Source organism: Ursus americanus, chromosome X (genome assembly GCF_024610735.1).
Source record: "Ursus americanus isolate L20-20 chromosome X, mUrsAme1.1.p, whole genome shotgun sequence".
Classification (NCBI taxonomy): Eukaryota; Metazoa; Chordata; class Mammalia; order Carnivora; family Ursidae; genus Ursus; species Ursus americanus.
Genome location: NC_142164.1, coordinates 107,998,138 through 108,016,319, shown reverse-complemented (window position 1 = coordinate 108,016,319; position 18,182 = coordinate 107,998,138). Strand labels below are relative to the sequence as shown.

Here is an 18,182-nt window from a genome sequence, read left to right as displayed (position 1 = left end):
TCCAGTTGTTAAGAGCTTTGCACTTCCCAAAGCACTGACCGCATTTCTTCTGATTTGAAACCCTTAGAGAAAATGGAGCGGGACCTGGCCTCCCTGCTTTAGCTGGGGAGCCTGGCAAGGACTAAGCCCACAGCACCGTTAGTCTGGCCCTGACCCCGCCGCGCCCTCCCGGTGCCCAGAGGGCCTCTCGGATGGGTGTGTCGATTCCTGAGCTGGGTGGAGCGCTTCGCCCAGGCTGCCCGTTTGCAACACGATTTGGATCATCTTAGGCTGCGCTGGGTTTTTGTTTTTTTGAAATCCCTGTATGCTAAACTGAGACTTCCTGTCCCCTGCAATACTTCTCTCCGTATGTACCATCCAAGCCTTGTGTAAACCAAGGAAATGAGTCTGTCTTCTGAGGTAAATTTGTAAAGGTAGGGCAGTGTTCTTTGCCCAGATCTAGGTAAACATGGAGTCTTGAAACAGGCTTCAATCTGGATTTGAAGTGGGAGAATTTATGCAGGCCACATGCCTGTTGAGCCTCAGTTTCACCATCTGTAAAATCCTGGTGCTAATAATAGGTAACTAAGCAAATGTATGATGAAGCTAGGTTCGTTCTTTACCGATATCTGAAGGATATACCGGATGTACAGGTGGAAATCTCTGCCACCTTCCTCCGTCTTTCCAAGACACCCGGGGCTGGCTTGAAATGAGACCTCAGAGGACATTTACTCTAGGGACTGCTCAGAGCCAGTCCTGTGGGCCTCACCTCTTCCCAACATATTTCCACTCTCTCCCGTTTCCGGTACACCCCCAGGGCAGCCTCCTGGAATGTTCCCCTGACCACTGCTTCTGATCAGGGAGCTGCTCCCTTCCTCCTGAGGATGAGTCACTACGTTGCTTGCTTGCTTGCTTTCCATTGTGCTTTTTTTAAGTTCAAAAAAAGAAATGTGTCAAATTTAAAACTCAGCACAGCACATCTATTTAAAGCGCAGAGGAAGAAGCCTTTGAGCGACTTGCAGAACCTGAAGCCTTTAGAGCCTAGAAGTCCTCAGCCCCAGTCTCTCCCGTGCTTTCCAAGGCCCCCGACTTGAAAGGCAGGCGGGTGCTTGCGGTCCGAGCCCTCTGGGCTGGGGACGGGAGAAGCGTCTCTGCAAGGGCAGGTGCGAGCAGGCACAGGCTTGCCTGAAGGCGAGCCCTGGGGACGTTTCCAGCCTCCCTGCCCCTGCCGCCCTCTAGACGCCGGAAGCGTCACAGGCAGAGGCAGGCCGACAGCTGTGTGCACGCGTGAGTGTTTGCTGGAAGAGGGGCTGAGGCCGGAGACGGGGGCAGCGCTCTGGGGAAGGGAACAGGACCAGCTCCCCTCCGTCATGCAATGGCCTCCACTTGGCAGCTACCTGATTCTTGTCCCTGAACCGTTGCAGAGCAGGGATACGCTCCCGGAGCTTGTTGGCATCTTAGGAGGAGTGGAGAAAGGTCCGTCTCCTCGGGCACTGGCTTCCTTCCCTCTGCTTCCCAGACATGGTCCCCCCAGAGCTGCTGTACAACGGAACCCTTGTCCCCTCCGCCCTGGGCTACTGCCCGTGGCCCTGCCGCCCTCTACAGCAAACCTCTCCGGAACACATGTTCCCGAGGCAGAACTGACAACTAGTGGCTGGCCTGGCAGGCCTGTGCCGGGAACGCGTCCCGGGACGCTGGATGGTGGCCTTCCTCAGGGGTCTTCACGACTGAGAGGCGTTTTGTCATCCCGCCACCCTTGTCCGCGTTCCTGCGAGCCGAGCACCGCCTGGCCCGAAGTAGACCACAGTGAATGCTTTCTGAGCAATTCGTTTTTCAGCATAGTTGACATATTGCAGTAAGGCAGAGGGATGCATCACGTGACTTCAGAGTTCATTGGTTCCGATTATCCCACTCCGTCTGAGAAGGCGTTTTTGCCAAAATCGCACATATGTTCCTTAAAAACACACACAGTTGTTTTCTGGTGAAATTGTTCCCTCTCCCAAACCATCAAACACTCCATGTGTTAGACTCCAGAATAGTCTCTTGCGGTTCCAGTTCTTCTCATGCCTCAGAGAACGCTCTGGTAACTCAAGGCGATGGCTTTTCCTAAATGGCTTTGAGGAGGACAAGGGGGCGCTGGGCTCTACGAGGGTGACAGCGCGGCTTTACCTTCCCCTCGCAAGCAGAGGAATCAGTGGCCAAGTCCGGGCGAACAGAAGGCATTCTGGGACCATGCAAAGTGCAGAGACACACACAACAGATGGCAGGGCCTTCAAAAGCAGGAGAGTCACCTTGAAAGATAATGGCACCGAGGGAAGGGGTGGGAAGCTTTTGTACCATCTGACAACAAGGAAGCAGGAAAGACAAAAGCTATCGCCAGACCTGCGTGTGCATCTATAGAACTGAGCGATGGTTCTGCTATAATTTACATCAAGGGAGGCTGAGCCTCCTGTCATCTTGTCCAGAAATAAATGGCATCAATCAGCTGACAAACTGTTTCTCTTGCCTCCTGCAGGATCTTCTGGTCTTTTTTTCTTTTTTCTTTCTTTCTTTTTAAAAAAAAAAAAAAACAAAAAAACACAGGGAGCATTTAAATTCTATCTAGGCAGCTAATGTAGAAAATCTCCTTCCATTCACTAGGCCCCAGAAAAGTGGCAGCTCTACCTGACCTCCTGACAGATGCCCGCACCGTTGGACACGGGCATGACCTGGAGACCCGTCTGCCTCTGGCCCTTGGCCTGGCTGGGGGTGGCCACTGGGCAAATCTGGATTCTTGTGAACGGGGAGCTCCAGGCTCCGACTGCCAGAGGAGGGAGTAGAAGGGGATCCCTGTGATTCCCTCACACTCGCCCCGTGCCAGTCTGCAGGCCTTGGGCACGTTTGACAGATGGGCAAACTGGGGTGCACGGAGGCTACATCACTCACCCGCAGGTCACAGAGCCAGGCCGGAAGGCCAGTCTGACTCCGAGACGGAACCTTCGTCCTTGCTGCTGGCTTCACCTGGGTCAATGCCAGGGCGAGCAGCAGGTGGGGTGGCCAACAGATTTTCAATGGATGTTAAAAGAAATGTTTGTTCCTGGCTCGGAGAAAGAACATGCTACCTCCCAGGCCCAGTAAAGGTCAAAACCGGCCTTTCTGCTCTGTGGAGGGATACAGGGACGAGCAGCAGGGGCCGCCGGCCGTGCTCTCCTGGAGTGGAAGCCCAGTGGGCCAGGGCCGGGATGGTGGCAGCACGGGGCCTCTGCCACCCCCCTTGAGCATCTGTTCCTCTCTGCGGCGGGGGCCTCAGCTGCTCGTGAAAGGGATCAAGCCTCAGAAGCCTGTTCTTCTTTGAAGCTGACAGCTTGATGCCTGTGGAAATGCGATACTATTTCAGGATTTCATTTGAAAGAGGCTTCAAAAGAGTGAATCGAAGGCTCCGTCGAATTGCTTATGACGGCCCCCCCCCCCCCCCCCCCCGGCCGCACCCCTGCTGCTGAGCCCAAACACGGCATCTGTGGCTGTGCGCGTCGCCCACAGGCAGGTCATGTTCTAAATTAGCGTCTGGCTCGTTCTGGAGGCCTGTGACTCTTCTTGAGCTTTCTCCCAAGCAGCAACTGGGACTGTCACAGCTTGTGCCTTTCTCACACGGTCTGCGTTTGGAACGATCCTCCAGGGGGTCTATCCGTGCACTACGTGAGCTTCGCTCACGCTAGGCATGTGTTCAAGACCCAAAAATAACGGTTATGAAAATGCTACTCTGAAACCAGGCGGGCCGTGCTCACCTGCCAGCCCCGGACCCTCAGAGCACACGGGACCAAACAGGTTCCCGGGAAAGACAGGCACAAACAGGAAGCGCGGCAAGACCGTGGGGGGAGCGTGGCGCCAGGCCACGCCATGTGCTGCGTGGGCAGGAGCTGGAGGCCAGGCCGCCCACGCGGCTCGGAGCTCGGCTCCGGCTCCGCCGCCAGCGCTCCGGGCTGGCCCCACCTTCCGGTCGCACAGCGTGTTGTGTGTCTGCCCCCGCCCCCGCCGCACTCCAGCGCGCATCTTTTCACACCAGCCTTCCCTGCCGGGCTGAGGTCCTTGAGCGCCGAGTCACGTCTCCTGTAGCTTTGTGTTCCCACACCTGGCACGGAAAGTGTGCAACATGTGCTGACGTTAATAGGGACGGGAAGAAGAGAGGGGAGGAGAAGCCCGGGGAGCAGAAACTGACAGATTCCCAGGCTGTTCTTTATGTAACCACCCCCAGCCTCGGCAAAGACAGTATTGTGGTTTCAAGAATCGGAAACGAGGTCACGAGGCTGCATGTGCCCAGGGTGCCTGCACCACCGAGCCCCGCTTAGCAGCACTGAGCCGTGCGTTTCTAGACTCTCTCTCCCTTGGGCTCAGCCTGAAGAGAGGCTCTTCGGAAGTGTCAGGAACACGAGGCCACCCTGCCTCTCCTGCTTTGAGAATGACCGGTACTGCATCTGGACGCCGAGGGCCATCAGGCACCTCCGTGTCCCCTCAAAGCAGCTGGAGCATCAGCTTTCTCCACCTTCACATAAACTTCTGAGCCAACAACGATCCAGCGGCCACGTTCCCACTTCAGAGGCAGAGTCATCACAAATCGAACCTGTCACCCTCCAGCACCTGGAGCTCACCATTTAACCACCGGGGGATGGCTTGTTGTCCAAAGTCCGTCATTCACAGAAAACTGCTCCCTGTTGTCACGTGCCCCCCCGCCACCCCAAGGTAAGACAGTGCCTAGAGAGAAACTCCATTCACCAAACACTGGCCAAAGATAGCAAGGCCCTGTCCTACAAGGATCTGTCCTTGCTTGATCTTCCAGGCCTCCAGGCACACCTACCTGAGAGCCGAGGGCGCACTTGCAGGGGAAGGGCTCGAGTGGCCAGCCGGGCTCTGGGCTGAGAGAAGCACTGTGTGTGCAGGGGCACACCACTCCTCCCCTGGGCATCTGGCACCACGTACTCCTCGTGTGGCTCCCGGGAGCGCAGGGTGGTCACCCCACGCGGGGGGAGGGGGTACGGGCCTTCTAGAGGGACTCCCTGCTGCTCCAGCCCCCAAACAACAGCCAGCCCAGCTATAAGGAGAGTTGGCACCTCCCCTGCCCTTTTTGTGTATGTGCTATATTCCAGAAGATGTGGCTTTTTTTTTATATAAGGCAGAAGAAATCTCTAATTCATAAGAAGCCAGGATAAAATCCTTGAGACCACAAGCCAAAGTTAACTGCAACCAATTTTCTAAATTTCAGCAAGAGAGGATTCTGTCACACAAAGGTAGCTATGCCCATAAAACAAAAGCCCTAGAAAGAAAGCAAGGCACAAGAAAACCAAGCTTGCACAGAAAGATAGAGTTGTTCTATTTAGTAAACATTTTGGTCCATAGACAGACTGCCTCCTGTTAAGATGTTCCCCTTGTCAAGGTCCACTCCTGCTGCTGGAAGGATCTTCCCATCTTTAGATGTGTCACTAGCACATCCGACTGATTTCAGTAACTCTCAGCGAGAGCCAATTTAAGCTGGCTTCGCTGTTCACACCGCACTCAAAAGAGAACAATTTCCAATTCCTCTTCAGACTCTGAGACCAGATGTTGGGGCAAATGTTACAGCGAAGCGAACCTAGACAGCGATCCCATGGCACTCCCGGGGGCAGCACAGGACTCCTCAGCTCTTTCTGTGGCTTGGACAGACACCGGTTTCAGGTCCATTGCTGCCACTTCCTCCCGGCCAGGGTTTCTGATGGGACACGCTTTTGCACCAACACAGGGGATCCTGGAGAACAGAAGGTTCCCGGCAAGGCTAGGGGGCAAGTGACAGACTCAGAGCACCAAGGCCCTACTGCATCTGGCAGCCTGAATTGGGCAGAAGTTCCTGTAAATGAGAAGCCACTGCCTTCGTTAGGTAGGTCATTGTCCCATAAGCCCCACTTGGAGCACTGTCATAAAAGAAGTGGCAAATGCCTGTGGCTTGGTCTTTCTCCAGGGTGTCCATGGCTCCGATTGACATCTGCAGCAGGAAAAGACCGAGGCAAAGAATGAATAGAGTTCCCTCTGGCCCTGGAATGACCGTATGTGCTGGAAGCCAGCAGCCCTCAGAGAAGAGCTCTAAGCCCAAGGGCAGGAGTCAAGAGTGCCCGGGGATGACGTCCAGCCTCTCCTCCAGGTACCACACTGTGCTCCCACATGCCCTCGTCTGCAGCCTGTCACCGACTCTGAACCGAGAGGATGGCTCCTACCTCCACGCTCGGTGCAGGGTAAGTAGTCTGTTTACCAAGGGCCACACTCATAGCAAGAGTGGTGTTCGCGCTAAAACCTATGCCAAAATGAGTCTCTCCGCTTCCAAAGATCTTTAGATTTCACAAGTGGCCACTGTGCCATTTTCTAACCAAACGGTGGATATTTTTTTACCATCTGTGATGACATTTTCTTTGAGAATATTCTTTCCTCCTGGACACACAATCCCCAGCCTTGACAGAGATTAAATGCTAGCCAAACTGCTACCTTGCTTCTGTCCCCACCTCAGCCGGGGGGGGGGGGGGTGACTGGACGGGCCTGGGTACACCCACCTGGTCCTGCAGGAACAGCTGGTTAGCCACCTGCACGATCTGGTCCACGTGAATGATGCCCCCGATGCTGTTCATGTCAGTGTCTGAGAGCAGCGTCAGCACCATGATGGCCTCCACCAGCAGCTGCCGGTACTCGGGCTGTGGCACGCGGTTCAGCACCGACTCGACGTGGACGGCAAATTTGATCTCCTGGGGGGTCATCTGCCAAAGGGACCAGCGGGGAGTCAGGAAGGAGCCGAGGACAGCCAGCCCTGCCCGCAGCACTGGCTGTAGCACCCACTGGCTCCAGGGCTCAGCCCAAATGTTGTCTCCTTTCTAGCCACGTTCTTGATACCACCAGCCGGAACCCTCTGGAGCGGGAGGCCGACAACTTCACGGTGGGGGTGAGTTGGCCTTGTCCTAACTTGATTTACCTACCCCACTGGACTGGGACATCCAGGGGACAGGGCCCTGTGCTTATTCCTCTTTCTTCTTCATCACTACTTGTGGCATATAGCACTGGGTTTTGGGTGGGGTAAAAACTAAAATCTGAGTTTGTGAAAGAATGCATAGGGAAAGGAAGCCAGGAAGGTGACTGTTGTCGGTGGAGGGGCTGCAAGCAGCCGCACGAGGGTCCAGCATGTGGGGCGCGCGGCTTTGCTCTTCTCTTAACGGAGCTCCAAAGGGCAAAGGTAAAGCTCTCGACAGGCGCTTTTTCTTTTTTTTTTTTTAATTTTAATTATTTGAGAGAGAGACAGAGTGACAGCACAGGTGGGAAGGAGAGGGAGAAGCAGACTCCCCACTGAGTGGGGAGCCGGATGCGGGGCTTGATCCCAGGACCCTGGTATCATGGCCTGAGCCGAAGGCAGACACTTAACCAACTGAGCCGCCCAGGCGCCCCAGATATGCGGTTTCTGAGGGGACAGAGAAAAGGTGATGCTGACAAACGTGGGAACCACTCCTGAGAGCACTGGGGGGAGACCCGCAGTAGGTGGGCACTGGGCTTTTCCCGTGATACCTCTCTCGTCGTTGACGATGGGAGCACGTAACCATCGATGGACAGACCATGGCACTGGAGGCAGAACACAGAGCACAGTTCGGTCAGATGCCAGAACCTGATCAGTGTGCACACACATTCGCGCACACTCAGGTCCGTCTGCTCTGGAAACCTGCATGAGGGCCGAACACGCCAGGCTGCCAGAGTTATTTTTAGAGAGCTTGTTCTCACTGCCCACAGGCTGTGTTTGCGATGGGGCAATTCTAGGGACGCAGCAGGCATCTTTCAGATCTTGCACGAACGGTGCCCCCAGGGAGCTGCTGGGGCCTCCTCTGTGGAAGCTCCGCATTGCACTTGGCAACCGGGCCCTGGCGGCTGCGAGGCCCCCTCTGGTGCCGTATAAAGGGAGACTTTCATGGCTCCTGCTGGCGAAGTGATCCTTCTGTGCCTTTGCAGGCATCTATTTTTGAGATTACTATAATAAGCACCAATCACAAAAGACCCGAGCACATGCACAGACATGCACACGCACACCCTTGTATATAAATATCAAGCGCCGGCTCAACACAAAATGCTGCTTTTCCAGAATACAAGTGTCTTGGTACGGAACTAGGAGAAGTCTGGATGGAAGCGGATGATGCCCCAGGAAGAGTGGGGAGATTTTCTAGGAAGTTTGTTCTAGTCTAATTCGAACCGGCTGCCTTCTAAATCCCAGTGCCCTGGCGGGCCGAGGACACAGTGGCAGCGGGGGGTGGAGAAGGGAGAAACGGAGGTTGTTGTGGGCTCTGAGGGTTCTGCTTCTAGGTGGGAAGCAGCTGCATGAGGCCAGGGCCCATTCTGACCTCCCCATGCTCAGCTCCGTGAAGACCTCAGTCTCCACGAAGCCGAGATGCTGAAGCGCCCTCACGGACCAGGGACCCCTGCCCCAGACATAAAACAGCTGAAAGATGCTGTGGCTTTGGGGAGGGGCTGTAGTGTGTGTTCACTGGGGATGATTTTTCTCTCCTCTCCTATGGTGAAATGAGCTAAAACAAAAATAGTTCTTTTAAAAAAGCCGGTCCTACCCCTCGTTCTTAATTTGCACTGAAGCTTTTAACTGAGGCGGTCCGTGCCTGGGTACAAGGAAAGGCAAGCTGGGGCAGGGGCCTGGGGGACACACAAGTGCTCTGGGGGCGGGTGTGTGGAGCAAAGGGGGGTGGCTTCCGTCGCTGCCCCCTCCTTGGTCCCTGGTGCACACGCGGCTCTGCGGCCTCTGATGACCTCTGCTGACACTCTCACCGCCCCAGGCCGCTGCGAAAGGCAGCTCTGTTGGATGACCACAGGCATAGGGGGCAGCTGGCTAAAGGGAATGGGTCTGGGGTCCCCATCCTCTAGGTGGAGAGGCAGAGGCGGCCCCAGGTGTATGTGGGGGTTGTGCCTCAGAGCACCTGGGGCCTGACACGGTGCCCTGCAGACAGCACGCCGGCCTGCACACGCAGGACGCTAACGCCCGGGGGCCACTGCGGGTCGTCTAAGTCCGTGTTCTCATCCAAAGCCTTCCCCTGCCTTCTGCAGTTTTTGTCTATCTTCTGACTTTTCTATGTTCCTGAAATATATCAAAGGTGGTGCCACAAAACTTGGGCTGCCCCCTGATCTGACTTGCTGTGGTTTCAGCCAGCGACTCTCAGCCGGGATAATCTGCTGCCCAGGGGACACTTGGCAATGTCCAGAGACATTTTTGGTTGTCACAGCTGGGGGTGGGGGTGCTACTGGCATCTAGTGGGTGGAGGCCAGGGATGTTGCTTAATGTCCCATGATACACAGAAGAGCTCCCACAAAAACAGTTACCTGGCCCCGAATGTCAGTGGTGCCAAATGTCAGAGGGGAAGAAACCCTGCTCCGGGCTGGGGGCTCCCCAAGCTCAGGGGCCACATCTGCTTGCTGTGCAGCCATATGTTACCTGCTAGCTGCAGGTGTCCCCATGCCTCACAAAGGAATTAGGGGGGTGGTTCGTTTCCCTAGGAGTATGTGCCCCCAGCGACAAGGCCAGTGGAATGCAGTACAGTGGCCAAGCTTACCTTCTGAAGGATCTTCCACACCTTCTGGTAGAACCCCACAGGGACCCTGTTGATGGCTCCGTCCAGCCTTCTCCGGCGTAGCCACTGGCCCTGGCGCTCCCCCCAGCCAATGTGGTGCCCGCCTGAGTCTGATGATGACGTGCCAGTGGGCGAGGATGGGGTGCTGGACCTCTGCAAGACAGACCGCACACGGCCTTTAGAAACCTCAGAGCCGGTACCCCACGGACTGCTGGCCATCGTGAGGGGTGACTCAGCAAACTGGTCAAAATACAGACCACATGCCCAGAAAGGAACACAGTTCCTTGATTTGACTCTGGCCGTTTCTTGAAGCTGGATTAATTCTTTCCTGTGTGGGTTTGGTTACTGATCTTTTGTGTACTCCTCGCAGCCCTCAAGAGGTCGTGCGCCATCAAAGGACCTTGACCTGACGGAAGCCAAGCAGGCAAGAGTGCGCCCCTGGGGTCAGGCTCTGACTCCCAATTCAACACCGCACACTGACTCCGGGCCTCGGCTTCCCCTGTACAACGGGTCACAGTCGGACCTGCCTCGGAGAGCTGTGAGCGCGCACTGAATGAAGACACACAAAACCCTGAAAGCACGCCTGGCTTGAGGTAAGTGCGCACGGGACGCAGCTGTCCCCCCCAAGGCCTCTGGCACTGCTGCAGGAGGCTGCGAGAGCGCGCCCAGGCTGATACATGCCGAAGTGCCCGCCTCGCGTCCGCGGTGCCCCGCAGAGGCCGTGGTCACCTCCCGGTACCACAGGGCCCGCAGACAATGCAACACATAATATGGAGGAAGGGGGAGAGGGCTTGTTCTGGAGGGAAAGACAAGAAGTAGAGGCTGGGAATCCTTATTTAGTAGGGGGGGCCTCCCAGCTGACGGTATAGCCACCAGTCCCTTTGAATCGCTTCGTTTGCCTGTCCTCAGCACATGGCTCCTTCCTAACCGGGGCCAACGGAGGCCGCGGAGCCGGCACACATGCTTTGCCGAAGCAGAGGGAGCGCGTCATCTCTGTCCCACCTCCCGGCCTGAGGTTGGCCTTACCCTGGCCTTCGCGAGCCAAGTGCTGGGGCAGGGCCAGCACTTCTGCTTCGGGCTTTAGGAGCCAGCAGGCCCGCCCACGACTGCAGATGCAGCTCAGAGAGGCTCCCAATGGGGGCCTGGAGCCCGGGCCTGAAAGCCAAGCTGGCTCGGTGTGGGGGGGAGGCCATGCCGCACCCCGCCCCACAGCAGAGCTTCCAGCCTGCTTCCTGCTGGAGGATGGATTCTAACCCGCCCAGCTACAGGGCAGCAGAGGGTAACTTTCATCCTTCCCCGTTATCTTGTACCTTCATTTCTCAGTGCACAACATCAAACTTACAGGTTTAAAAACGAAATCCAAATGGTAAGCATGCTGGCAGGGCAGGAGGCAGGAGTTTTCCCTATGTACTCATTTTGACTTCATCGGATCTTATTTTGAAAAGGCTGTTAGGCTGGGTTATTCCATGGGGCTCATTACTGCCATTTAAATACGGCAACAATTAGATACAAATAAAAGTAATTACAGCCACACTCATCAATGACTCAGCTGGTTTTCTCCTTCTAGTTTCAAGAGGAAGATTAAGACTCGCTTCTGCAATTAGAATATTTCCTACTCCTCCACTTGATCTGGGGCCTCAAGCCAAGCCAGGGCGCTGTGAGTACAAGGAGCTCATCAGCACGTGCAGGCAGTGGCTCGCCACCACAGCTCAGAAGAAAGGCACAGAACCAACGCCTCGAAGGTTCCAGAAGCTCCTAGACAAAGCTCAATTCAAGAACTTCTTGGCTTTCCTTCTAGACCCTCTTCATAATGACAGTCCAATGAAAACACTTAAACCTGTTCAAAGCTGTAGGAGTTAGGGATGAGGTGGGTGCACGAGAAGGGCAACAAGAGGATTCAGACACCACAAACGAGGAGGAGGCGGTGAGGAGGACAGTCGGGATGCGTGGTTTACCGCAGACTTGGAGGAGTGTGCACTGCTGGACACGGCCTGGCTCACAGAAAACAGCTACAAAACAAAGAGAGTCCGCTCAGTCAAGTGCAGTGACACCAAAGGACGCAAGCAGAGCGGAAGAACACAGAACGGCATCGAAAACCCCCGCGGAAAGAAGGTGCAGCAGAGGCGGGCGGGCAGAAGTTCTCACTCACCGTCCAGGCAGAGCTCGGGGCTCCGTGCCATGGAGGACCTGGGAAATGCTCTTTCTCGGGAGTATGCAATGTTACCCATTCTAGTGCCATGTGTGGCTGCCTAATCAGATTAGGACACAATTTGTTTTCCAAAGTCCTAGCCACAAAATGCTAATCTTTTATGTTAAGAGTTATGAAAATCTGTAGAGATCAATAAAATACCTCCCCATGACCAGCATTTAGCATCTAGCAACTACTGGCTTTAAATAGATATTTATTAAATGAACAAATAAGAGCAGGCTGATGACCTTTGGCCAAACAAGTATTTCCTCATTGAAAAATCTGTACTGTGTCCTTACCTTGCATGGGGACAGTGCCTGAGCACAAAGTGCACCCAGGCGTTCTTGTACAAGGGAGTCAAAATTCAAAATGCCACGGCATCTATAAAATTTTGGAGAGAGAATACTAGATTTCCTTGATGTAAGTGGCCAAATATAAAACTTGTACTGGCTGAAGAATCTAAACCTAGCAAAGCAGATCATTTTGTCCCCATAATATGCAAGGACTGTATTAAATGGAGGCCGAAGGAACCACCCATATTCACCCACAGCGAGCCACCATCAGGGTATGGTGCCACCGAGTGGCTAGCAAAGGAAGATGTCTGGAAAGTTGGTTCCTGGCTTGGAAAGAGCCTAAGGCAGCAGCAGAGACAACAAAATCTGCATGTCACTCCCTCCAACCGCTCTATGCTCGCTCAGTCACAGGGCACTGAATCATGGGGAACGTGCTTCCAACTTCCTGGAGGAAAGAGGAGGAAGCGGGTCCCAAAGGCGCGAGGAAAGAAGATCCTTACACCGTTTTCCTTCCAGGGTTAAATTCCCCCCCTCCCCCACCGGCAATGTGGGGACAGGAATAGCAGTATTCCTTCTATTCATATAATCAATGACCACGTTTTATTTTTCCCTACTTCCCTTTTTCTGAATAAAAAATCCTGGCAAGGCAGAGCCCAGAACCACCTCTCTTACAAAGCATCCTATAAACCCAAGAGCTTGATAAATGGATTTTTTAAAGGCACGTGGTCAGGCCTTCTCTCCTGCTCTGCCTGCCCGCCACAGCCCAAGGAGTCACCTCCACCCAAGCGGATTTGACGGGCAAAACCACTCCCCAGGCCATCACAATCCATATTCGCGGCCTTGCTTTCCACGTTCAAGCCAGAAAGAACACAAAGCACACACGTAAAGGACGGAACAAGACAACGTTTCACCTGGTCATCAGCACTAAATCGCCTAGTCATCTGAAAGTAAAAATACATCAGGATATAAACAAAAGCCAGTTTCAAATCAAGGATGCCCTGCTTCTATCACCCTCTAGAAAATCCAGGGAAGTATTGGCCCAACTGCTGGGTGTGACCCACGAGCGCCTCAGGGGCTCAATCTACTGAGTCATCATCTGAAATGGAGAAGAGAATCTGAGTGCACCGCTCACTGGGGTCATGGTCAGAAGGACACTCTGCTTCCTCCTACAGCTCAGTCAAGTCCTAGCCCAGTCCCCGGCACACGAGGACTGGAGAGCTGCTGCCTTGCAGTCCTGAGGGGTCACTTCAGAAGGAATTTACTGTGAAGTAAAAAGTGAACCGAGACACACCCGTGGATGGTGGCAAACACAAGTATCACGAGCATTCCGTTCCATTTCTACCTCCTCCTTGCTTTGTCATCTGAAGGGCACATTTCATGGTGGCATGAGTCAGTTACATCTTGCACGACTCTACTTTTGGAATAGCTGTGGCCCACCGCCGAGAACGTGTGGTTCTCGGCAACAGAGACAAACACGGGTAAGCGTGTTTTCTGGAATGTTCACAGAACTCTAAGACATCTGCGTAGAGTGTGTTCAGATTCAGGACAGCAGGGATCTCACACCCTCTACAAAGAGCACCCTGCAGGCCCTGGGTTTCTAGCACTTTCTGAGGTAAGCCCAGGTATGAAAACCACTTCTTTGCCGGCACTGCCACCAAGAGTCCTGTCCTACCTGTTTCATCTCACTCCTCAGCCGGTTGATGCCACTCCTCTCGGTTTTGGTGACTCCGGTGGGTCCTACTTCATGGATGGAGATGGCGGGGCTGGATGTGGAGGAATGGATAGGTTGCACTGCAGGGGAAATACACACGTGTTCTTAGAAACTACTAACATCCACCCTGAGGGAGGAATCTGTGCCCTGTGCTTATTTGTATCCACATCTGTCTCTCCCACTCGATGAGAAACTCCAGAAGACAGCCTCCCCTGCCCTGGCCCGTGCTCGGTTTCCAGCCCTCGGAACGGCACCTGCTACACAGCTCAGGCTCCACAGGTGTCGGGGTGAGCGGGTGAAAAAGCGAACATTCAGAGAGCAGTGCACAAAAAAACCAAGTGGCCATAGAACCCTTGAATGAATTAGGTTTTTAAAAAATAATTTCTTCTCCAAAAGCACACCTTCCTTGTAGGAAACTGAGAGCACCCCACTAAGGGACCTTGCGGCTGGAGAGGAAGTCCTGGCAGAACAAGCCCACCGAGGGCTGCAGGAGGAGACTCGGCTGCCCCAGAATCGGCGCACTCCTGCCGGCACATGAGGGCCGGGGGGGCCTCCGTCACCTCCCTTTCAACCTGCTGCGGCAGCCCCCCGACTCGGGTCTGTCTGTGCCCCGCCCCACAAACCACTTCTCTGCGCTTGGATCACAGCAAGCATTCTGAAAGGCAAGTGTGATCACGTCGCTACACACTCGGAGTCCCTCCAGGCCTAGCTCTGCTTTCAGGATAAAGCTCTCCCAACTTCCGTCCCCTTCTCCCCACGCCTCAGCTCTGCACTCCAGGCCAGCTACATGGGGCTGGGCATTTGGACATGCTGCTCCCTCCCATCCCACCCTCTCCTCTGCAAACCCAGCTCCATGGTCACGTCCTCAGAGCAAAGCTTCCTCTGAGTGCCCAGGCTTCCCACCCGGCCCCCACTGAAGCCAGAGTGAAGGGCGCTGCCTAGGACAGTGAAGACGATTAAGGAGCCAGCAGACACCAACAGCTAAAGGATAACAGGGAGGAAGGACACCAGGAATGTGGAAGCCAGAAGCTACAGTAGGGCCTGCGTGGGGGGGGGGGGGGGGGGCAGGAGATGGCAATATCTCAGACATCTCAGGATTTATTCAAAATTCTAAGACTATGGGAGTTGCCTAACTTACAAAAATTGAACAATGGCAAAAGACAATTAACAAATGAGGTTATATGTAAAAAGATGGCAATTAGCCTTGCTTGCAATTAGACATATTTATAGCTTTCAAGTGACATTACTCTGTTCTCAATTTTATAAGCATCTATAGCTTTAGATCTAATAACAAATTTTTAGTAATTATCTGTGTCAAACCATGTACATTATTCTGATGGGCAGGAACACATAAAATATTTATCTCGCATATTTACATTTCAAGGACTGTGCATCTGAATAGAACTGAAAATTACTTTTGGAAAAGGATCTCAAGCACTCCTCCTTCAGGAAAGGAGAAAAGCGACCAAAGCACATCTGATTGCACGATGCTGTCTTTGTTTGCTGGCTGGTGCGCACTCTGGGGAAAAAATGCGAAGTACCCAATGTCCTTCTTATTAAATAAAAAGAATGACAGCACACACAGCATTTCTTTGGCTTGATGAAATAAATTCGCCAATGTGTCTGCAAATCATTTCGCTTTATTATGAGGGGGAGAAATGATAATTGCTTCAATTATAATTAGGGAGCATTTGAGAACAGAATTCTACCAGGACTTGGGCGATTATACTTCCTAGCACAGCAAACAAGGTTCTGGTACAGATCAAAACCGAGTGAGCAAGATGGAGTGAAGCAAACTCAGCAAGAAGGGGCCGTGAGGACGTAGAAGACTCTGCTCCCCCGAAGGGTATGGGGGGGTCTGCCGAGTGCTTCCGGCCAAACCAAAGGCGGGCACTCCGGTGCCTGGAAATGACAGCCCTTTCATCCCGACCCCCCGGGCACCTCACCCCCTCCTCACACGTGTGCCAGTGACGGTGGAAGAAGGGAGGCGGCGGGCCGGGGCGCACGCCATACCCACACGCGACAACAGCACTATCAGCAGGCCTACGAGGGGTCACGGAGGCCGACAAGCCGAAATCCCGAACCTCGGACTAGCCGTCCCCCTACAGTAGGAACGTGACCCTCGTAGACTCTGTGCACAACTGCAGTTTCAGGAGACCCTGGGCCCGCCAGTCCGGCCCCCGCCGGCCCCCGCGGCGCTGAACGGACCGTTCACTTACTGCTTCTCTCGACACCGAACTCTTTCCCACTCAGAATGTGGTGCAGGAGGCTCTTCATGTCGAAAGGGCTGAGGTTCATCAGGCTTTCAGAAGCTTCTTCTCCTACAAACACACATCTTTTAAGCGTCTCTGACACAGGGCTGGTGGCATGTAGAGTCAGGTGGGTCTCGGGGAGGTGGTGACAAAGGCCACTGTGGCAGGTCTCCCTGCTCAGGATGACGTCACTACTGGTTCAGGGCTGAACTGCGCTGCTCCTCGGTGATTCTAAATGCTGCGCTGTAAATACTCGGACAGGCCATCTTTCACACGGTGATGACTGCCAATGTTGGAATGCGTCTCATCGCTGACTGACAGGTTTAAGTTGGTAGGACGGCTCCCAGTGGAGGTGCCAGGAAATGGGGGATGACCTCTCACCGCAAGGAGATACCGTAGGAACTTAGCTATCAGGAGCGGGGCACGAGATCCTCGTGCCTCGCTCTCCCTGACGTATGAAATTCAGCATCTGAACGAGAGCACCTGGTAAAGCGCAAGCACACTGCAAAGGCTCAGAAGCCCTGGTCCCAGAACACTCGGGCAGGCTCCCCGTGGGGCAGGGTGACAGGGGTGGGAACCCCGAGAGTCCAGCTGCGTGCATCGTACCTGAGCAGTTCAGGCTCCGTGCCAGCTCCGTGGCCATCACCTGAATGATCAGTCCAATCCGGAGTCTGAGCATCTCCACGAAGAGGCTGGGCTGCGCCCTGACATACATGGCCAGGTAAACCACAATCTCCTGACGCAGACACACGTGGAGACAGCATTTCAGAGACTGGCTGGTGCCGGAGAGGCCCCTGCGCCTGGAGGAAGGCTGTGGCCCTGCCCCTTGCCAGCCCCTGACCTGTGTGAGCACGGCGATGCTGATGTCCTGCCCACTGGCTTCGTAGATGAGTTTTGTGAGCTCCTCGGGGGGCAGGGGACTAGGAAGAAGCATTAAGACACAAACAAACACCATGAAAGATACCAAGGAGTGGTGCCTCCTCACCCTCTACGGAGGAGCCTTATTTTCCTGTGGGAAGCTCCCGAATGACAGTGTTTTTAAAAAGACCCTCTTCCTAGGGTGCCTGGATGGCGCGGGGCGGGGAGGGGGGGTGGTGAGCATCCAACTCTTGATTTCGGCTCAGGTCGCAGTCTCGGGGTTGTGGGATCGAGCCCCACACAGGGCTCTCTGCTCAGCTCACAGTCTGCTTGTCCCTCTCCTTCTGCTCGCCCCCTCCCCCAGCTCATGCTCTCTCTTCTCTCAACTAAATTAAAAAAAAAAAAAAAGACCCTCTTTCTGAATGGTGGATGGCACAGATGCTTTCCCCACGGTCCCACGGTGCCCCACAAACGTAAGGTCACCAGGCTGCAGACTTACGCAGAGATAGTCTTCTCTCGGGGCTCTGGCGGCAGGCCCACCGTGAGCTGCTTCTGGTGTGACAGCAGGTCTGTGCAGGCCTACTCACGTAGGGAAAAGGGTGAGGGCCACGGTGACAGCAGGAAGGGGGGGGTGGGAGGTTAGCAAAGCCAACAAGGAAGTGTCACCACCGATAAGACCATAAATTCACCTTGATGAACTTTATGACCCATGCTGCCATTTATTTGAAAATTCATATGTAGACCCCAGACTGAGCAACCCAGGCAGGGCCAGGGCCTAGCTCTGCAGGGCCCACTAGGGTATTCAGTGCCCACCCAGTGTAGCAGACACACCGCATCCCCAGCTCTTCCACAAGGGAGAGGAGCTGTCACGAGTTGGAAGATCCCAATGTTAAGGGTTAATGACCACATTACAGTCTTAAGTTGCCAGTTTTCCCATTATTCACACACAACAAACAGCATCACCTTACCACAACACTGAAATCTAATGTCTTAGAAAGCAGCTCTGGCCTTTGCAGGGCCTCGGGGTTAAAATGTTAATCATCATTGTACTGCACATGTGCAGAAACAAGAACGCTTTGTTTACGGGGGCCAGGCCACAGAGCATTTTCATTTCATTTCTTGGTAAACCTTTTTCTGCAGCTAAAAAGGAACAAAACTAATCAACTTGAATTTCATTTCCCTTGCTTGCCTTCCAAGAGCAGTGAGAGGTCAGGAGAGGAGGGCCTGTTCCGTCTGTGTATTCGATAACGGGTTTTCTCTATAAATAGGAGGTGCTTGCCTCCAGCTTTATAACAGAAAGAC

At 54.1% G+C, this 18,182-nt stretch overlaps 1 protein-coding gene across 8 annotated transcripts in view; it reads right to left on the bottom strand.

Annotated features, from left to right (window-relative positions):
* Positions 1 to 5,299: 5,299 nt before the first annotated feature.
* PHKA2 (phosphorylase kinase regulatory subunit alpha 2) overlaps positions 5,300 to 18,182 on the bottom strand; it is a 74,597-nt gene continuing 61,714 nt past the window's right edge. For 3 of the 8 annotated variants that reach the window (XM_087859969.1, XM_087859973.1, XM_087859971.1), the window contains 11 exons: positions 17,380 to 17,459; positions 16,864 to 16,942; positions 16,629 to 16,758; positions 15,990 to 16,091; positions 13,732 to 13,850; positions 12,971 to 13,000; positions 11,534 to 11,587; positions 9,561 to 9,731; positions 7,525 to 7,578; positions 6,528 to 6,728; positions 5,300 to 5,968 (listed from right to left, as the gene is read on the bottom strand). In XM_087859969.1, the coding sequence (XP_087716095.1) occupies positions 5,798 to 5,968; positions 6,528 to 6,728; positions 7,525 to 7,578; positions 9,561 to 9,731; positions 11,534 to 11,587; positions 12,971 to 13,000; positions 13,732 to 13,850; positions 15,990 to 16,091; positions 16,629 to 16,758; positions 16,864 to 16,942; positions 17,380 to 17,459 (1,191 nt within the window). In that variant the 3' untranslated portion in view covers positions 5,300 to 5,797. Of the gene's footprint in view, positions 5,969 to 6,527; positions 6,729 to 7,524; positions 7,579 to 9,560; positions 9,732 to 11,415; positions 11,588 to 11,742; positions 12,148 to 12,970; positions 13,001 to 13,731; positions 13,851 to 15,989; positions 16,092 to 16,628; positions 16,759 to 16,863; positions 16,943 to 17,379; positions 17,460 to 18,182 lie in introns of those variants that run through there. The other 5 variants (XM_087859970.1, XM_087859972.1, XM_087859974.1 and 2 more) reach the window with 5 other exon arrangements.